The sequence below is a fragment of the Pseudophryne corroboree genome, chromosome 9 (genome assembly GCF_028390025.1).
Source record: "Pseudophryne corroboree isolate aPseCor3 chromosome 9, aPseCor3.hap2, whole genome shotgun sequence".
NCBI classification, from domain to species: domain Eukaryota; kingdom Metazoa; phylum Chordata; class Amphibia; order Anura; family Myobatrachidae; genus Pseudophryne; species Pseudophryne corroboree.
The window spans coordinates 432,017,564-432,032,874 of record NC_086452.1 but is presented as its reverse complement, the minus strand read 5'-3'; the positions used below and the strand labels follow the sequence as shown (position 1 = coordinate 432,032,874).

Sequence of the window (15,311 nt, the reverse complement as noted above, 5' to 3'; positions counted from 1 at the left end):
CAGCTTGTCCTAATGGCGCCCAAACGGTGACAGGGAGTGAGGGAGAGAGAGATATGAAGCTCCAGGGAACATTTACTCTAAATGGTGCCCTGGGGCTGGGGGAGGGGCTACAGGTCAGAGCCTTATCCCCTTGCTGGACTTCACCACCGGGTACTGCAGGCCTTAGCAAACGGATTTTTGAGAGAATCCAACCTGTGCCCTTGCCCTGGTAGTCTAGTGGGGTCCCTGTACTGCCACAGTGTCCATGCCAGCGCGCGCGGCCCGCCTCCCACCAGCCGTGCTGGATCGCGATTTCCAGCGGGTCCCACTTACCTCCTCCCTGAGTGCGGCCACGCGATCCTGGAGAGCTGCGGTGGGGTGTGTGACTGACAGAAGAAAACCGGAGCCTCCGGTGTAAATACCCGGCAACCAGGGCGCGGGAGTATACAGCGCCGCTGGGGGAGGTGATGGAGCTGCAGCAGGAGATGTCTGACTGACATCTAACACTCACAGTGTCTCTGCTGCAGCCCTTGAAGTCTTCAAGTTTCACTTAAGAAAGCTCTTCTGAGGGCTGCTGGAGCAGCCCACCTATTGTATGCCTGCACTGCATAGCACCAACTACAAAACTGAGCTCCTGTGCACGGAGGCGGGGTTACAGAGGAGGCGGGGTTATAGAGGAGGCGGCGCTATGCATTCTGGGAACAGTCAAAGCTTTTAGCCTGTTGGTGCCTCGGATCAAGATCCTACTCTACAGCCCAATGTCATTCCCTTTGGAGCCCAGTGTACCCCGCAGCAGAATTGTACTTTACTTTCTTATCAGACATATTTATGGGTTAGAGGTGAGATACGCACAAGGAAATCTCTGAGGACATCTCACAGCGAGCAATACTAACTGACCCACATAAAGAGCTTATTAGCCAAAGGTTGTATATAGTGGACGGAACTCTGTAGCCGAGTGCACACCCTACAGATGAGTCATAAAGGGGGTAAACACAGAAAGATCCGTGCTTAATTTCTAAGCAATCTGACTGCTTAGAAATTAAACACGGATCTCTCCATGGGGTGAGCCCGACCGCCGGCATACAGACAGCGTGGCGAGCGCAAATGAGCCCCGCTATTTTATTCTCCCTCCAGGGGGGTCGTGGACCCCCACGAGGGAGAATATCTGTCGGTATGCCGGGTGTCGGGATCCCGGCGCCGGTATACTGTGCGCCGGGATCCCGACATTCGGCATACTGAAGACCACCCTCTCCATGTGTATGCCCCACAGCGATAGCGATGCGCATCGATATCGCCGGTACTCGCAGGCACAAACTAGCACATCGCTCATTTCACCGCTGGGTGAAGTGCGCCTCCTTTCGCTCAGCACACATGACGCTGTGTGTTGAGCGTTCTGTGCTAGATCGCGCAGCACACATCTCTGGGAGAAATCTCCCTGTGTGTACGGCCCTATACACAACACAGTCTCATCTCCATCTGTGGCTGAATGGGCGTAACTGGGTGGCAACGGGCATTTCAATGTAGACTACATTTAGTGAGTGCGTTCTGGATATGCAGAGCTTGGTCTAATTTCAGATGGAGCTTTTGCACCACGGATAGGGCTGGTGAGAGTGTGCGCGGTGAATGAGGCCTATTTAAGCAACCATAAAGCACAGGTGTATCCATACAGGGTGCAGGGCGTGCAGTACAAACAGCCCTTGAATGCAATGGGGCTCACACCACACAACAATTCAAAATACTTACCTCTCCGTCCGCAAGCGCAATGTTTCCTAGGACTGGAGGGGTTGGTGCCCACGAGGAGGCTGCACAAGGGCCCTCCCATCTCTTGATCACCCCTGTCATACGAGTAGGGGCAATGCAGTCGCACAGATGCATACGACTTGGCAGACAGACGAATATCTGCATTTAGCTCTGTGCAGACAATGTGGCCATCTAGCTCGCAATGATGAATCGGCCTCATAGGGAGACACATTTGGAAGTTAGAATGACAACGTTGAATAGTTTCCACCTTAAGATGTTCATTAGTGCAAAACGAAGAATGTCCAGTGATCGGGTAAAACGCTGCAGAACTGACAACCAAGACGTCGTGTTTCTGCTCAGTCTGCGACACGTGCCAGAAGCAGGAACTAAAGACACGGGCAGCGACATCTGGTCACACTTCACTCCTATCACTGAAGCACTGGAATATTATTGCTGGCATATAGACAAGCAGCTGGAGGCCTTGTGCAGCCGGAGTAAACTCTGCATCTTCATCCCTCATGTACAGCCTAGCAGGCCTACAGCTTTCAGGCAAAGTGATCTGACGACCCTATATATAGACAATCTATATGGCTTGAGGGTCAGATAAATTCTAAAGCAACACGTTTATTCCACAAACTATGTGCACTGCGTCGTGCCATAGTGACAGCTGACGGCGGGGTCTCTCCCAGTTCGCAGATCTAGGATCGCACTCTGAGCATAGTGAGGCATCTCTCATAAGCAATCGGAGAAATCTGATACCTTACCAGGGAAATAGCTGCACAGCGTGAATGCTGCCTGGAAATTGTGCGCCCAGTATACGCGCTGGTAGGAAAATGAGCACAGACCAACAACAATGCCAGTAAAGAGAGTGTCTAGCTGCCCAGTTAAAGGGTGCAGCCAGCGTAAACGCTGCCCAGGAAAGGGCGCGGGCAGCGGATGAGCTGCCTGGGAATGCCAGTGGATGTAAAGGAATAAACTTCTTTGTGTCAATTTAAATGCAGGATCCTAACATTCTATGTTTATTCTCTTAATAACGTGTTAAATAGGCTTGGCAGAAACCTACAGTATTTTTTGAACCATAAGAGACAGTGGAATTTATGGTTTAATAAATGAAAATGCTAAATAAAAACTACTGACCTCAAACCAGCTGAGGGTTCCACTTAATTTTCTTATATTCCAGGCAGACTCAACCTGCAATATAAAAAAAAACATTAACATTTACAAGTCCATCAAAGGGATCATTTGGTCATAAGAATGGTCAATTACTTTCATACCTCTAAAGAGCAGCCACGCTGGGACCAGTGCTATATGTGAGCTGGGGTGCGTTATTACTACCTTGCAGAACATAACAGTCACATGTTGCACACCGCTCGCTGCCATACTGCAGTGGAGTCTGTCGTACATATAGGGGGTTATTCAGACCCGATCGCTGCTGTGCGTTTTCGCACAGCAGTGATTGGGTCTGAACTGCGCATGCGCCGGCACCGCAGTGCGCCGGCGCATGGCAGACAGCCGTCGGCTGTCCTAGGCTAGCGATCGCCTCTACCTGCAGTTGCTGGGCGGGAGGGAGCTGGCCGGTGGCATTTAGCAGCCGTTTAGTGGGTGCGGGCTGCAGCGGCTGCGTGACGTTCTTTGCTCATTACGTATACAGGGCCTAACTCACGAAGCATTCCAGAAAATGAGGAAGGGAGGGGGGCTCTCCTCTATAGTCGCGACGACGATATATCTATATTATGGTGCCCATACACTTATGAGATTATCGGTACTAGCCTTCGATTTCGACCACAGCTGTGAGAGAAATGGAAGGATTGTATGCACATTTTAGTACCTTTCGACGCGATGCGCGGGCACGCCGGTCGAATATCGCGTCTCAAGATATTATGTGCTGCACATAATATTTATCGAATCGCAGTGCGATCGCATGTTTTTCTAGAAACACATGCTATATATATCGCCTTGCGACGTGCGATGGCCACCCTCCATGGCAGCTCCCACTCGGCGGTGACGTGCCCATCACGTGATTACCATGCGATCTATCGCATGGTAATCTTTTTGGCAGTTCAGGTGCGATGAACTGCCAGTGCGATGCCCCGCGATGTCGCGTCGCATCGCATAAGTGTATGGGCACCATAACATCACTGCACACATCGTTGTATGACCGCTCTCTGTTACATGACACTGCAATTTAGGAGGAGGATTGAGACCTTGGAAAGGGCGGACTGCTGCTCACTATCTGGTAAATCTACTGCACAACACTCCTAACATCAGCCTTCAGCCTTATCCTCAGAGCGAGTGGGACTCATTTTTCACCTGTCAGATTATTTCTCGCTCCTTGTCTGTACGCCTGGCCTGTCAGAGAGAGAGAGAGGCTCGCAGTCACAATGGCAGGCTATTATAGCTGAATCCTCCTGGCAGAAGTGTTCTCTAGACAGCACTGAGCCAGTCAGAAAAAAAATCCACTTACATTTCTCTCTCCTTCAGTAACCCGAACCTCGTAGCAGTAAGCCAGGAGGAGATCGATGAGGCCCAGGTACAATTGCTTCTCGGCTTTCTTGTCCAGCAAATACGACTTGTTTGTGAATTTCCTCAGCTGCTGCTTCTCTTTCTCTGTAAATGTCACTGGGAGAAGGTGGGGGAAAAAAGCTTACAATCAGAAATCTGTCCCAAAGTGTCCGTAAAAATATGCAGCGGTAACGGTGTTTTTTTTTTTTCAGTCTTCATAGAATAATATTTCTGCCTTAGCAATACCATTAGCTGGCAATAAATGTTATACCAGTTCAATGAAGAAGATGGAACAGATGTTTGAGAATACCAGATGGTATTTATATTCTACATTAAACAGCCACCAAAACATACTTTGAAGAGGGTGTGCGTGCGTGCGTGTGTGTTGGAGGGCATTAGGGATGTATGCAGTGGCGGATTTTATCTAGGGTCTGCAGGACTGCAGCTTCCCCAGTAAAATCTGCCACCCGCAAGGACTGCCTAGCAGTGGCATACCATAGGAAGCTCTCTCTGCAAATCACAGCCAGAAAGGCAGTCCCCAGGGAAAGGTATTTACTTCCCCTGGGGCTGCCAATCCACCTGCGATAGCAGAGAGAGGACTTCCCATGGGAAGCCACCCCCCTGCTGTAACATCAGCCCTATCTGGCTTCTATGGGCTGCAGCTGATGAAGTCCGTAGTAGCCAGCATGTTTAGCAGTGCCGGAGTTAAGCCCCAACCCCCAATCTAAGTACTGTTTCCATTGACGGCAGGCCTAAACCCTGCCTCCCGGTCAGCCATCAATCACCATGAGAGCAGGGAGGAGAGGGCTGCAGACCCCTCAGCCAGACAAATAACAAGCCACTGCTGGTTGTATGCTATATAAGAAAGTGTTACTGACCTGCACACCCTCAATATACAGGATAACCCTTCCCATTCAAAGTAGGCTCACAAGGTTGTCTAGGCCCCTCCCCATAAGTTTTGCACTCAAATGGGAAGCCCACAGAGGAGGGGTCTTGACAACTGATTTTCTTGCATGGACTATTTTGCGGCATCCATTCCATTACAGGATGGGTGTTAGGAACCAATCAAGCACATTCTATAAAATTATAGTTAGAAACTATTTCTCTGCTTTTTAGAAAGCTTCATAAATCTCTACTATTTTATTAGTTAAGGGCCCCATACACTAGGACGATAATGCCCGATTTAATCCGATTTCGGGCATTCGGCCCGATATATTGGATGAAATCGGACATTTTGGAGGCGTTTCCAATCCGATGCGCGCTCCCGTGAGCATCGGATCGGATCCTCCAGATTGAATGTGCTGCACATTCAATCACATCCGACCCCGCAGGCGTGGCTGGGATCGCCCAAGATACATTGTATGCAAAAGGACAGCATACGATGTATCTTGGGCGATCATGCCCCACGGGAGGCTGCCGGTTGTGATCGCCCGCAACATGTCAGACGTACATGTCGCGGTAGTGTATGGGGCCGTTAAGTGATAACGTCTCCATTACCTTCCCACAGCCCATAACACTTACAGTGACATGGATGGCCAACAACGGCCCTCATTCCGAGTTGATCGCTAGCTGCCGTTGTTCGCAGCACAGTGATCAGGCTAAAAATCTGCACTTCTGCGCATGCGTACGGGCCGCAGTACGCACGCGCGAAGTACTTTCACACAAAACTATGCAGTTTTACACAAGGTCGTGCAATGCTTTTCTGTCGCTGTGTTGATCGGTGAGTGATTGACAGGAAGTGGGTGTTTCTGGGTGGTAACTGGCCGTTTTCAGGGAGTGTGCTAAAAAACGCAGGCGTGACAGGTAAAAAAGCAGGCATGCCTGGGGAAACGGGGGAGTGGCTGGCCAAACGCAGGGCGTGTTTGTGACGTCAAAACAGGAACTTAACAGTCTGCAGTGATCGCAAGGTAGGAGTAGGTTTCGAGCTGCTCAGAAACTGCACAATCTTTTTTTGTAGCAGCGCTGCGATCCTTTCGTTCGCACTTCTGCTAAGCTAAGATACACTCCCAGAGGGCGGAGGCCTAGCGTTTGCAATGCTGCTAAAAGCAGCTAGCGAGCGATCAACTCGGAATGAGGGTCAACATTCACGGTACAGGAGTAATAAAAACAGCAAAGATTTGGGTTACATCACCAGCACATATTTTGCTAGAGTAAACAAAGCTGAAGTTCCAATAAAACTTTTAGCATTTTAATTTACTACATTGTGTTTCGTCTTCGCAGGACACCTTTTATGTATTCCTTCAATGGAGGAGAAGGTGAAGAAGAGATGTTGAAAATTCAGCCCATGTTCAAAGGGAGGAAAACTGATTAATTTATTTTTTAAAAGACAAGTGCCTAATTTGCTGAATTTCGCCTGTTTTACCATTGTGCATGCTCTGTAGCTGAGCTTTGTGGGTAATGCACAATCATCCCAATTCAGTCGCATCTCCAGCAGAGCGACTGGGTGGTAACAGGCCATTCACATATAAGCTAAGTGTAGCTAGGGCCAGTCCAGGGAATTGTGGGTTATGCAGAGTCGTGTGTATGCTTAAGTACATCTGTTTTCAGACCAGGGATTGGGCTGGTGCAAGTGCGCACTGATAATGATGAAGGTTACGAAACCAGATGCGCAGAATAATTATCACTTACAGTTAACCGTGTAATATCCAGCAGGGATGGCAAAGGTGGCATCCTATTACAGTGCCACCCTTGAAGTCACTGAGCTCTCCAGAACAACCCATTTTGCAAATGGAGACTGCATGGCTAGGTGCTTGATTTTACATACCTGTGGCAACGGGTCTGATTGAAACGCTTGAATTCAATAAATTAACATATAATTTTATATATATATATATATATATATATATATATATATATATATAAACAGGAACAAACGAGGCGGCACTCAAAGACTTGAAAAATGCATCAAACGTGTATTAGTGCTATCAACGTTTCGGGGACCACCTCCCCTTCGTCGGTGGTCCCCGAAACGTTGATAGCACTAATACACGTTTGATGCATTTTTCAAGTCTTTGAGTGCCGCCTCTTTTGTTCCTGTTCGTGTACTGGGGTGACCCCCCCGGGGGAAGGCACCTGAGCAAGCTGGTCCTGTGGGACTTCTGGAGTGCCGGAGTTAAGTAGTTGTTTTATATATATATATATATATATATATAAAAATCTACTGTATACAGTATTGCGCTATTATATCTCTTGCGTCCTAAGTATATACTGGAACTTTAATAAGTCCTAGCATCAAGTAGGTTTCGGGATTGGAGAAGGTACAGAACCATGGGGGTAATTCCAAGTTGATCGCAGCAGGATTTTTGATAGCAACTGGGCAAAACAATGTGCACTGCAGGGGAGGCAGATATAACATGTGCAGAGAGAGATAGATTTGGGTGGGGTGTATTCAATCTGCAATCTAATTTGCAGTGTAAAAATAAGAATTTACTTACCGATAATTCTATTTCTCGTAGTCCGTAGTGGATGCTGGGAACTCCGTAAGGACCATGGGGAATAGCGGCTCCGCAGGAGACAGGGCACATCTAAAGAAAGCTTTAGGATCACCTGGTGTGCACTGGCTCCTCCCCCTATGACCCTCCTCCAAGCCTCAGTTAGGATACTGTGCCCGGACGAGCGTACACAATAAGGAAGGATTTTGAACCCCGGGTAAGACTCATACCAGCCACACCAATCACACTGTACAACTTGTGATCTGAACCCAGTTAACAGCATGATAATAGAGAAGCCTCTCGAAAAGATGGCTCACTACAACAATAACCCGAATTTTTTGGTAACAATAATTATGTACCAGTATTGCAGACAATCCGCACTTGGGATGGGCGCCCAGCATCCACTACGGACTACGAGAAATAGAATTATCGGTAAGTAAATTCTTATTTTCTCTGACGTCCTAGTGGATGCTGGGAACTCCGTAAGGACCATGGGGATTATACCAAAGCTCCCAAACGGGCGGGAGAGTGCGGATGACTCTGCAGCCCCCAATGAGAGAACTCCCGGTCCTCCTCAGCCAGGGTATCAAATTTGTAGAATTTTACAAACGTATTTGCTCCTGACCAAGTAACTGCTCGGCAAAGTTGTAAAGCCGAGACCCCTCGGGCAGCTGCCCAAGATGAGCCCACCTTCCTTGTGGAGTGGGCATTTACAGATTTTTGGCTGTGGCAGGCCTGCCACAGAATGTGCAAGCTGAATTGTACTACAAATCCAACGAGCAATAGTCTGCTTAGAAACAGGAGCACCCAGCTAGTTGGGTGCATAGAGGGTAAACAGCGAGTCAGATTTCCTGACTCCAGCCGTCCTGGAAACATATATTTTCCGGGTCCTGACAACGTCTAGCAACTTGGAGTCCTCCAAGTCCCTAGTAGCCGCAGGCACCACAATAGGTTTGGTTCAGGTGAACGCTGAAAACCACCTTAGGGAGAAACTGAGGACGAGTCCTCAATTCCGCCCTGTCCGAATGGAAAATCAGATAAGGGCTTTTACAGGATAAAGCCACCAATTCTGACACGCGCCTGGCCCAGGCCAGAGCCAACAGCATGACCACTTTTTCTGTGAGATATTTTAACTCCACAGATTTAAGTGTGTCAAACCAATGTGACTTTTGGAACCCAAAAACCACCTGGAGATCCCAAAAGTGCCACTAAAGGCACAAAAGGAGGCTGTATATGCAGTACCCCTTTAACAAATGTCTGAACTTCAGGGACTGAAGCTAGTTCTTTTTTGGAAGAAAATTTACAGAGCCGAAATTTGAACCTTAATGGACCCCAATTTCAGGCCCATAGATACTCCTGTTTGCAGGAAATGCAGGAATCGACCCAGTTGAATTTCCTCCGTCGAGCCTTACTGGCCTCGCACCACGCAACATATTTTCGCCAAATGCGGTGATAATGTTTTGCGGTTACATCCTTCCTGGCTTTGATCAGGATAGGGATGACTTCATCCGGAATGCCTTTTTCCTTCAGGATCCGGCGTTCAACCGCCATGCCGTCAACGCAGCCGCGGTAAGTCTTGGAACAGACAAGGTCCTTGCTGGAGCAGGTCCCTTCTTAGAGGTAGAGGCTACGGATCCTCCGTGAGCATCTCTTGAAGTTCCGGTTAGAAAATTCCTTCTTGGCCAATCCGGAGCCACTAATATAGTGCTTACTCCTCTCCATCTTATCAATCTCAGTACCTTGGGTATGAGAGGCAGAGGAGGGAACCCATACACTGATTGGTACACCCACGGTGTTACCAGAGCATCTACAGCTATTGCCTGAGGGTCCCTTGACGTGGCGCAATACCTGTCGAGTTTTTCCCAACGGTTTATAATCATGTGGAAGACTTCTGGGTGAAGTCCTTACTCTCCCGGGTGGAGGTCGTGCTGAGGAAAACTGCTTCCCAGTTGTCCACTCCCGGAATGAAAACTGCTGACAGTGCTATCACATGGTTTTTCGCCCCGCGAAGAATCCTTGCAGCTTCTGCCATTGCCCTCCTGCTTCTTGTGGCACCCTGTCTGTTTACGTGGGTGACTGCCGTAATGTTGTCCGACTGGATCAACACCGGCTGACCTTGAAGCAGAGGTCTTGCTAAGCTTAGAGCATTGTAAATGGCCCTTAGCTTCAGGACATTTATGTGAAGTGATGTCTCCAGGCTTGACCATAAGCCCTGGATATTCCTTCCCTGTGTGACTGCTCCCCAGCCTCGCAGGCTGGCATCCGTGGCCACCAGGACCCAGTCCCGCATGCCGAATCTGCGGCCCTCTAGAAGATGAGCACTCTGCAACCACCACAGGAGGGATACCCTTGTCCCTGGTGACAGGGTTATCCGCTGAAGCATCTGAAGATGCGACCCGGACCATTTGTCCAGTAGGTTCCACTGGAAAGTCTTGCGTGGAATCTGCCGAATGGGATTGCTTCGTAGGAAGCCACCATTTTTACCCAGAACCCTTGTGCATTGATGCACTGAGACTTGGTACGGTTTTAGGAGGTTCCTGACTAGCTCGGATAACTCCCTGGCTTTCTCCTCCGGGAGAAACACCTTCTTTCTGGACTGTGTCCAGGATCATCCCTAGGAACAGAAGACAAGTCGTCGGAACCAGCTGCGATTTTGGAATATTGAGAATCCAATCGTGCTGCCGCAACACTACCTGAGGTAGTGCTACACCGATCTCCAACTGTTCCCTGGATCTCACCCTTATCAGGGAATCGTCCAAGTAAAGGATAACTAAAATTCCCTTCCTTCGAAGGAATATCATCATTACGGTCATTACTTCAGTAAAGACCCGGGGTGCCGTGGACCATCCCTACGGCAGCGTCTGAACTGATAGTGACAGTTCTGTACCATAACCTGAGATACCCTTGGTGAGAAGGGTAAATTTTGACATGAAGGTAAGCATCCTTGATGTCCCGAGACATCATGTAGTCCCCTTCTTCCAGGTTTGCAATCACTGCTCTGAGTGACTCAATTTTGAATTTGAACCTCTGTATGTAAGTGTTCAAAGATTTTAGATTTTAGATTTTAAAATCGGTCTCACCGAGCCGTCTGGCTTCGGTACCACAATAGTGTGGAATAATACCCCGTTCCCTGTTGCAGGAGGGGTACCTTAATTATCACCTGCTGGGAATACAGCTTGTGAATGGCTTCCAAAACTGCCTCCCTGTCAGCGGGAGACGTCGGTAAAACAGACTTTTGGAAACGGCGCGGGGAATACGTCTCGAATTCCAATTTGTACCCCTGAAATATTACCTGAAGGATCCAGGGGTCTACTTGCGAGTGAGCCCACTGCGCACTGAAATTCATTGAGAACGGGCCCCCACCGTGCCTGAACTTGTAAAGCCCTAGCGTCATACTGAGAGCTTGGCAGAGGCGGAAAAGGGTTTCTGTTCCTGGGAACTGGCTGATCTCTGCAGCCATTTTCCTCTCCCTCTGTCACGAGCAGAAAAGAGGAACCCTTTTGTCCGCTTGCCAACCAGGACTGCGCCTGATAATACGGCGTCTTATTTTGAGAGGCGACCTGGGGTACATCCCCTTTTTTTTTTTTAAGGCAATACTTCCAAATGCCGTTTGGAATCCGCATCACCTGACCACTTTACTGGTATAATTGGACAACGCACTTATACTTGATGCCAGTCGGCAAATATTCCGCTGTGCATCATGCATATATAGAAATGCATCTTTTAATTGCTCTATAGGCAATAATATACTGTCCTTATCTAGGATATCAAATTTCCAGTCAGGGAATCCGACCACGCCAACCCAGCACTGCACATCCAGGCTGAGGCGATTGCTGGTCGCAGTATAACACCAGTATGTGTGTAAATACATTTTAGGATACCCTCCTGCTTTCTATCAGCAGGATCCCTAAGGGCGGCCATCTCCAGAGAGGGTAGAGCCCTTGTTCTTACAAGCGTGTGAGCGCCTTATCCCCCCTAGGGGGTGTTTCCCAACGCACCCTAACCTCTGGCGGGAAAAGGTATACTGCCAATAACTTTTTAGAAATTATCAAATGTTATCGGGGGGAAACCCACGCATCATCACACACCTCATTTTATTTCTCAGATTCGGGAAAACTACAGGAAGTTTTTCCTCACCAAACATAATACCCCTTTTTTTGGTGGTATTTATATTATCAGAAGAGTGTAAACTTTTTCCATTGCCTCAATCATGCAATGTGTGGCCCTATTGGAAATCACGGTTGTCTCTTCACCGTCGACACAGGAGTCAGTATCCGTGTCGGCGTCTGTATCTGAGGTAACGGGCGCTTTAGAGCCCCTGTATGAGACGTCTGGACATGCACAAGCTGAGTAGCCGGCTGTCTCATGTCAACCACTGTCTTTTATACAAAGCTGACACTGTCACGCAATTTCAACAGTACATCCACTCAGGTGTCGACCCCCCAGGGGGTGACAACACTATTACAGACACTCTACTCCGTCTCCTCATCATTTTTCTCCTCATACATGTCGACACAAACGTACCGACACACAGCACACACACAGGGAATGCTCTGATAGAGGACAGGACCCCACTAGCCCTTTGGGGAGACAGAGGGAGAGTTTGCCAGCACACACCAGAGCGCTATATATATACAGGGATAACCTTATATAAGTGTTTTTCCCTTTATAGCTGCTGTATTGTTTATACTGCGCCTAATTTGTGCCCCCCTCTCTTTTTTAACCCCTTTCTGTAGTGTAGTGACTGCAGGGGAGAGCCAGGGAGCTTCCCTCCAACTGAGCTGTGAGGGAAAATGGCGCCAGTGTGCTGAGGAGATAGGCTCCGCCCCTTTCTCGGCGTCCTTATCATCCTTTTTCTGTATGTTTTGGCAGGGGTTAAATGCATCCATATAGCCCAGGAGTTATATGTGATGCATTTATTTTAGCCATAAAAGGTTTTCTATCGATTTATTGCGTCTCAGGGCGCTGCCCCCCCAGCGCCCTGCACCCTCAGTGACCGGAGTGTGAAGTGTGCTGAGAGCAATGGCGCACAGCTGCGGTGCTGTGCGCCTACCTTTATCTGAAGACAGGAAAGTCTTCTGCCGCCGATTTTTCCGGACCTCTTCGCTCTTCTGGCTCTGTAAGGGGGCCGGCGGCGCGGCTCCGGTGACCCATCCAGGCTGAACCTGTGATCGTCCCTCTGGAGCTAATGTCCAGTAGCCTAAGAAGCCCAATCCACTCTGCACGCAGGTGAGTTCGCTTCTTCTCCCCTTAGTCCCTCGATGCAGTGAGCCTGTTGCCAGCAGGTCTCACTGAAAATAATAAACCTAAACTAAAACTTTCACAAAGAGCTCAGGAGAGCCCCTAGTGTGCACCCTTCTCGTCGGGCACAGAAAATCTAACTGAGGCTTGGAGGAGGGTCATAGGGGGAGGAGCCAGTGCACACCAGGTGATCCTAAAGCTTTCTTTAGATGTGCCCTGTCTCCTGCGGAGCCGCTATTCCCCATGGTCCTTACGGAGTTCCCAGCATCCACTAGGACGCCAGAGAAAATAAAGCAGCCAGTATTTACCCTGCACAGAAATAAAATAACCCACCCAAATCTAACTCTCTCTGCACATGTTATATCTGCCTCCCCTGCAGTGCACATGGTTTTGCCCAGTTGCTATCAAAAATCCTGCTGCGATCAACTTGGAATTACTCCCCATCATCCCATTACTAACAGATAAATCTCACTTTGGTATGTGAAACACTTATTTCTCTATTGAGAGGTTAATGACTAAACTATCAGGCACACAGATTCTCTCCACTGACCACAAATCAGCTTTCTAACGGGCCGCTGCCACCTTTAGGGGGTGTGCTCAGAAGGGTTTTCCTTTGTGAACTACAACAAACTTCATATTTTTTGAGAACTGTTTTAGTTTGTATTACTCTTTTTTGGGAATCAATATACCTTGTATTTCTAATATATACTGCCGATTGCCCACCAGTGGTCCAGTGTCTAACAGTTACAATGCATCTTATAATCCATTAAATTGTTTTTAAGTTATACATTAAAAAATAAAACATGACTGGGATACATATATAAAAAAACGTAGATGAAATAGGTCTCTGTAACCCGTAAGTCAGGTTACTCATTTTTCTAGTACTGATTAGAAAATAAAACCAAGTGTGATTTCTGGCACCTTCTCCCGGTCACCATACATGTTCCCTGATCTTGTCCAGCATTGTTTATCAGGATAACACTTACTAGAGTCCCTACATCAGCCCATGTCACAAGTTCGTGCACTGATTCTCCTTGCATCCTGCAAGTCACCTTGGGGCATCGGAGTGCTCTGCTGATATGATGGTAGTTCTCCCTGTGACTTGTAACATCATTATGAAGTAATGGTGTGATGCAAAGGTTTATGCTTCTCAACAGTGTGCCCGACTATACTCTCTCGTGGGATTCTTATCATTCAGCAGCTGTTCCGTGAGATCACTGCTCCTTGCAGAGCGTGCACAGATAACAGAATGTTCCGAATACATTTCTTTTTCTATAAGGCACAGATCGTCTTACCCCTATTCTCCTGGTTCTCCAGCGATAAATTGCTTATTCCATGCTGTACTTCCACCCACCAGGGCTTAAACTTCAACAAGTGTAGAATGGCATCGTCCTCGAAGAGATCAGCGCTGGAGGAGAAACATTCGCTCCGTCAGGAATAGTTAGCAGAAGCGGAACAGTCTATACACAATGTGCACTGCCGGCTTCACACACAACAGGCTTACATGTTATAGGCCTGATCAGTGGCACCACTAGAGGGGTTGAGTACCGCACAGGGTAACACACAGGGTAACACCATCTGAGAGGGTGACACCAAAACAGCAGAACTGTTCTGCTATTTTGGTGTCAACCCCCCAGATGAAGTCACCAAGTAGCAGTGAAACCGGTGAGGCTGGGGACCTGCCCAGCAGTTCCCAGAGCACTGGGTAAGTCACAGAGGCGTATCTAGGGTAGGGCGAGTGGGGCACGTGCCCTGAGCGCCTTGGCAGGCCCAGGAGAGGGGGGCGCCGCCGGCGGCCAGGGCATCATGCCCCACTCGCCCCCGTCACGCCGAAAGCCGAAATGTGAGGGGAGGAGAGCGCACCGTCTCTCCCTCCCCTCACCGCCGCTGAAAGCCCTATTAGCGCTGCCAGCAGCGCTGCTGTGTCCGGCCTCCGGCAGCGTTAGCCAATCAGAGCTTGCGGACCGGCTCCTGATTGACTGCCGGTCCGCGAGCTCTGATTGGCTAGCGAACCGGCGCCACACAGCCATTTTACATCTTACCCTGGGCTCCAAAAACCCTAGTTACGCCTCTGGTAAGTCACTGATTGACAGAGGCGGTCGCTGGGCGGGAGGGGGCGGCACGGCAGCGTTTGGCTGCCGTTTTGTGGGCACGGTCCAGCCAACGCAGGCGTGGCCGGACCGTGCGGGGGGGCGGGCCGCAGCGGCTGCGTGACGTCACACACAGCCGCTGCAACCCGGGCAGCGAGTAGAACCCGGCCAGCACGCAAAAGCTGCGCTGGCCGGGAGCTACTCCTGAAGTGCAAAAGAATCGCCGCTGTGCAATGCTTTGGTACTTCTGCGGGAAGGAGGGGAGGCGCGGGCCTGACATGCGGGGCAGACTAGCCCTGTGCTGGGCGTCCCCCCGCATGTCAGTGTG

At 49.2% G+C, this 15,311-nt stretch overlaps 1 protein-coding gene across 2 annotated transcripts in view; it reads right to left on the bottom strand.

Annotated features, from left to right (window-relative positions):
* The window catches only part of SHQ1 (SHQ1, H/ACA ribonucleoprotein assembly factor), a 216,751-nt gene that overhangs the window by 113,403 nt on the left and 88,037 nt on the right, over nt 1–15,311 (bottom strand). For both annotated transcript variants that reach the window (XM_063941032.1, XM_063941031.1), the window contains exons 7-9: nt 14,189–14,301; nt 4,184–4,338; nt 2,857–2,910 (exon numbers count right to left, since the gene is read on the bottom strand). In XM_063941032.1, the coding sequence (XP_063797102.1) occupies nt 2,857–2,910; nt 4,184–4,338; nt 14,189–14,301 (322 nt within the window). The remainder of the gene's footprint in view (nt 1–2,856; nt 2,911–4,183; nt 4,339–14,188; nt 14,302–15,311) is intronic.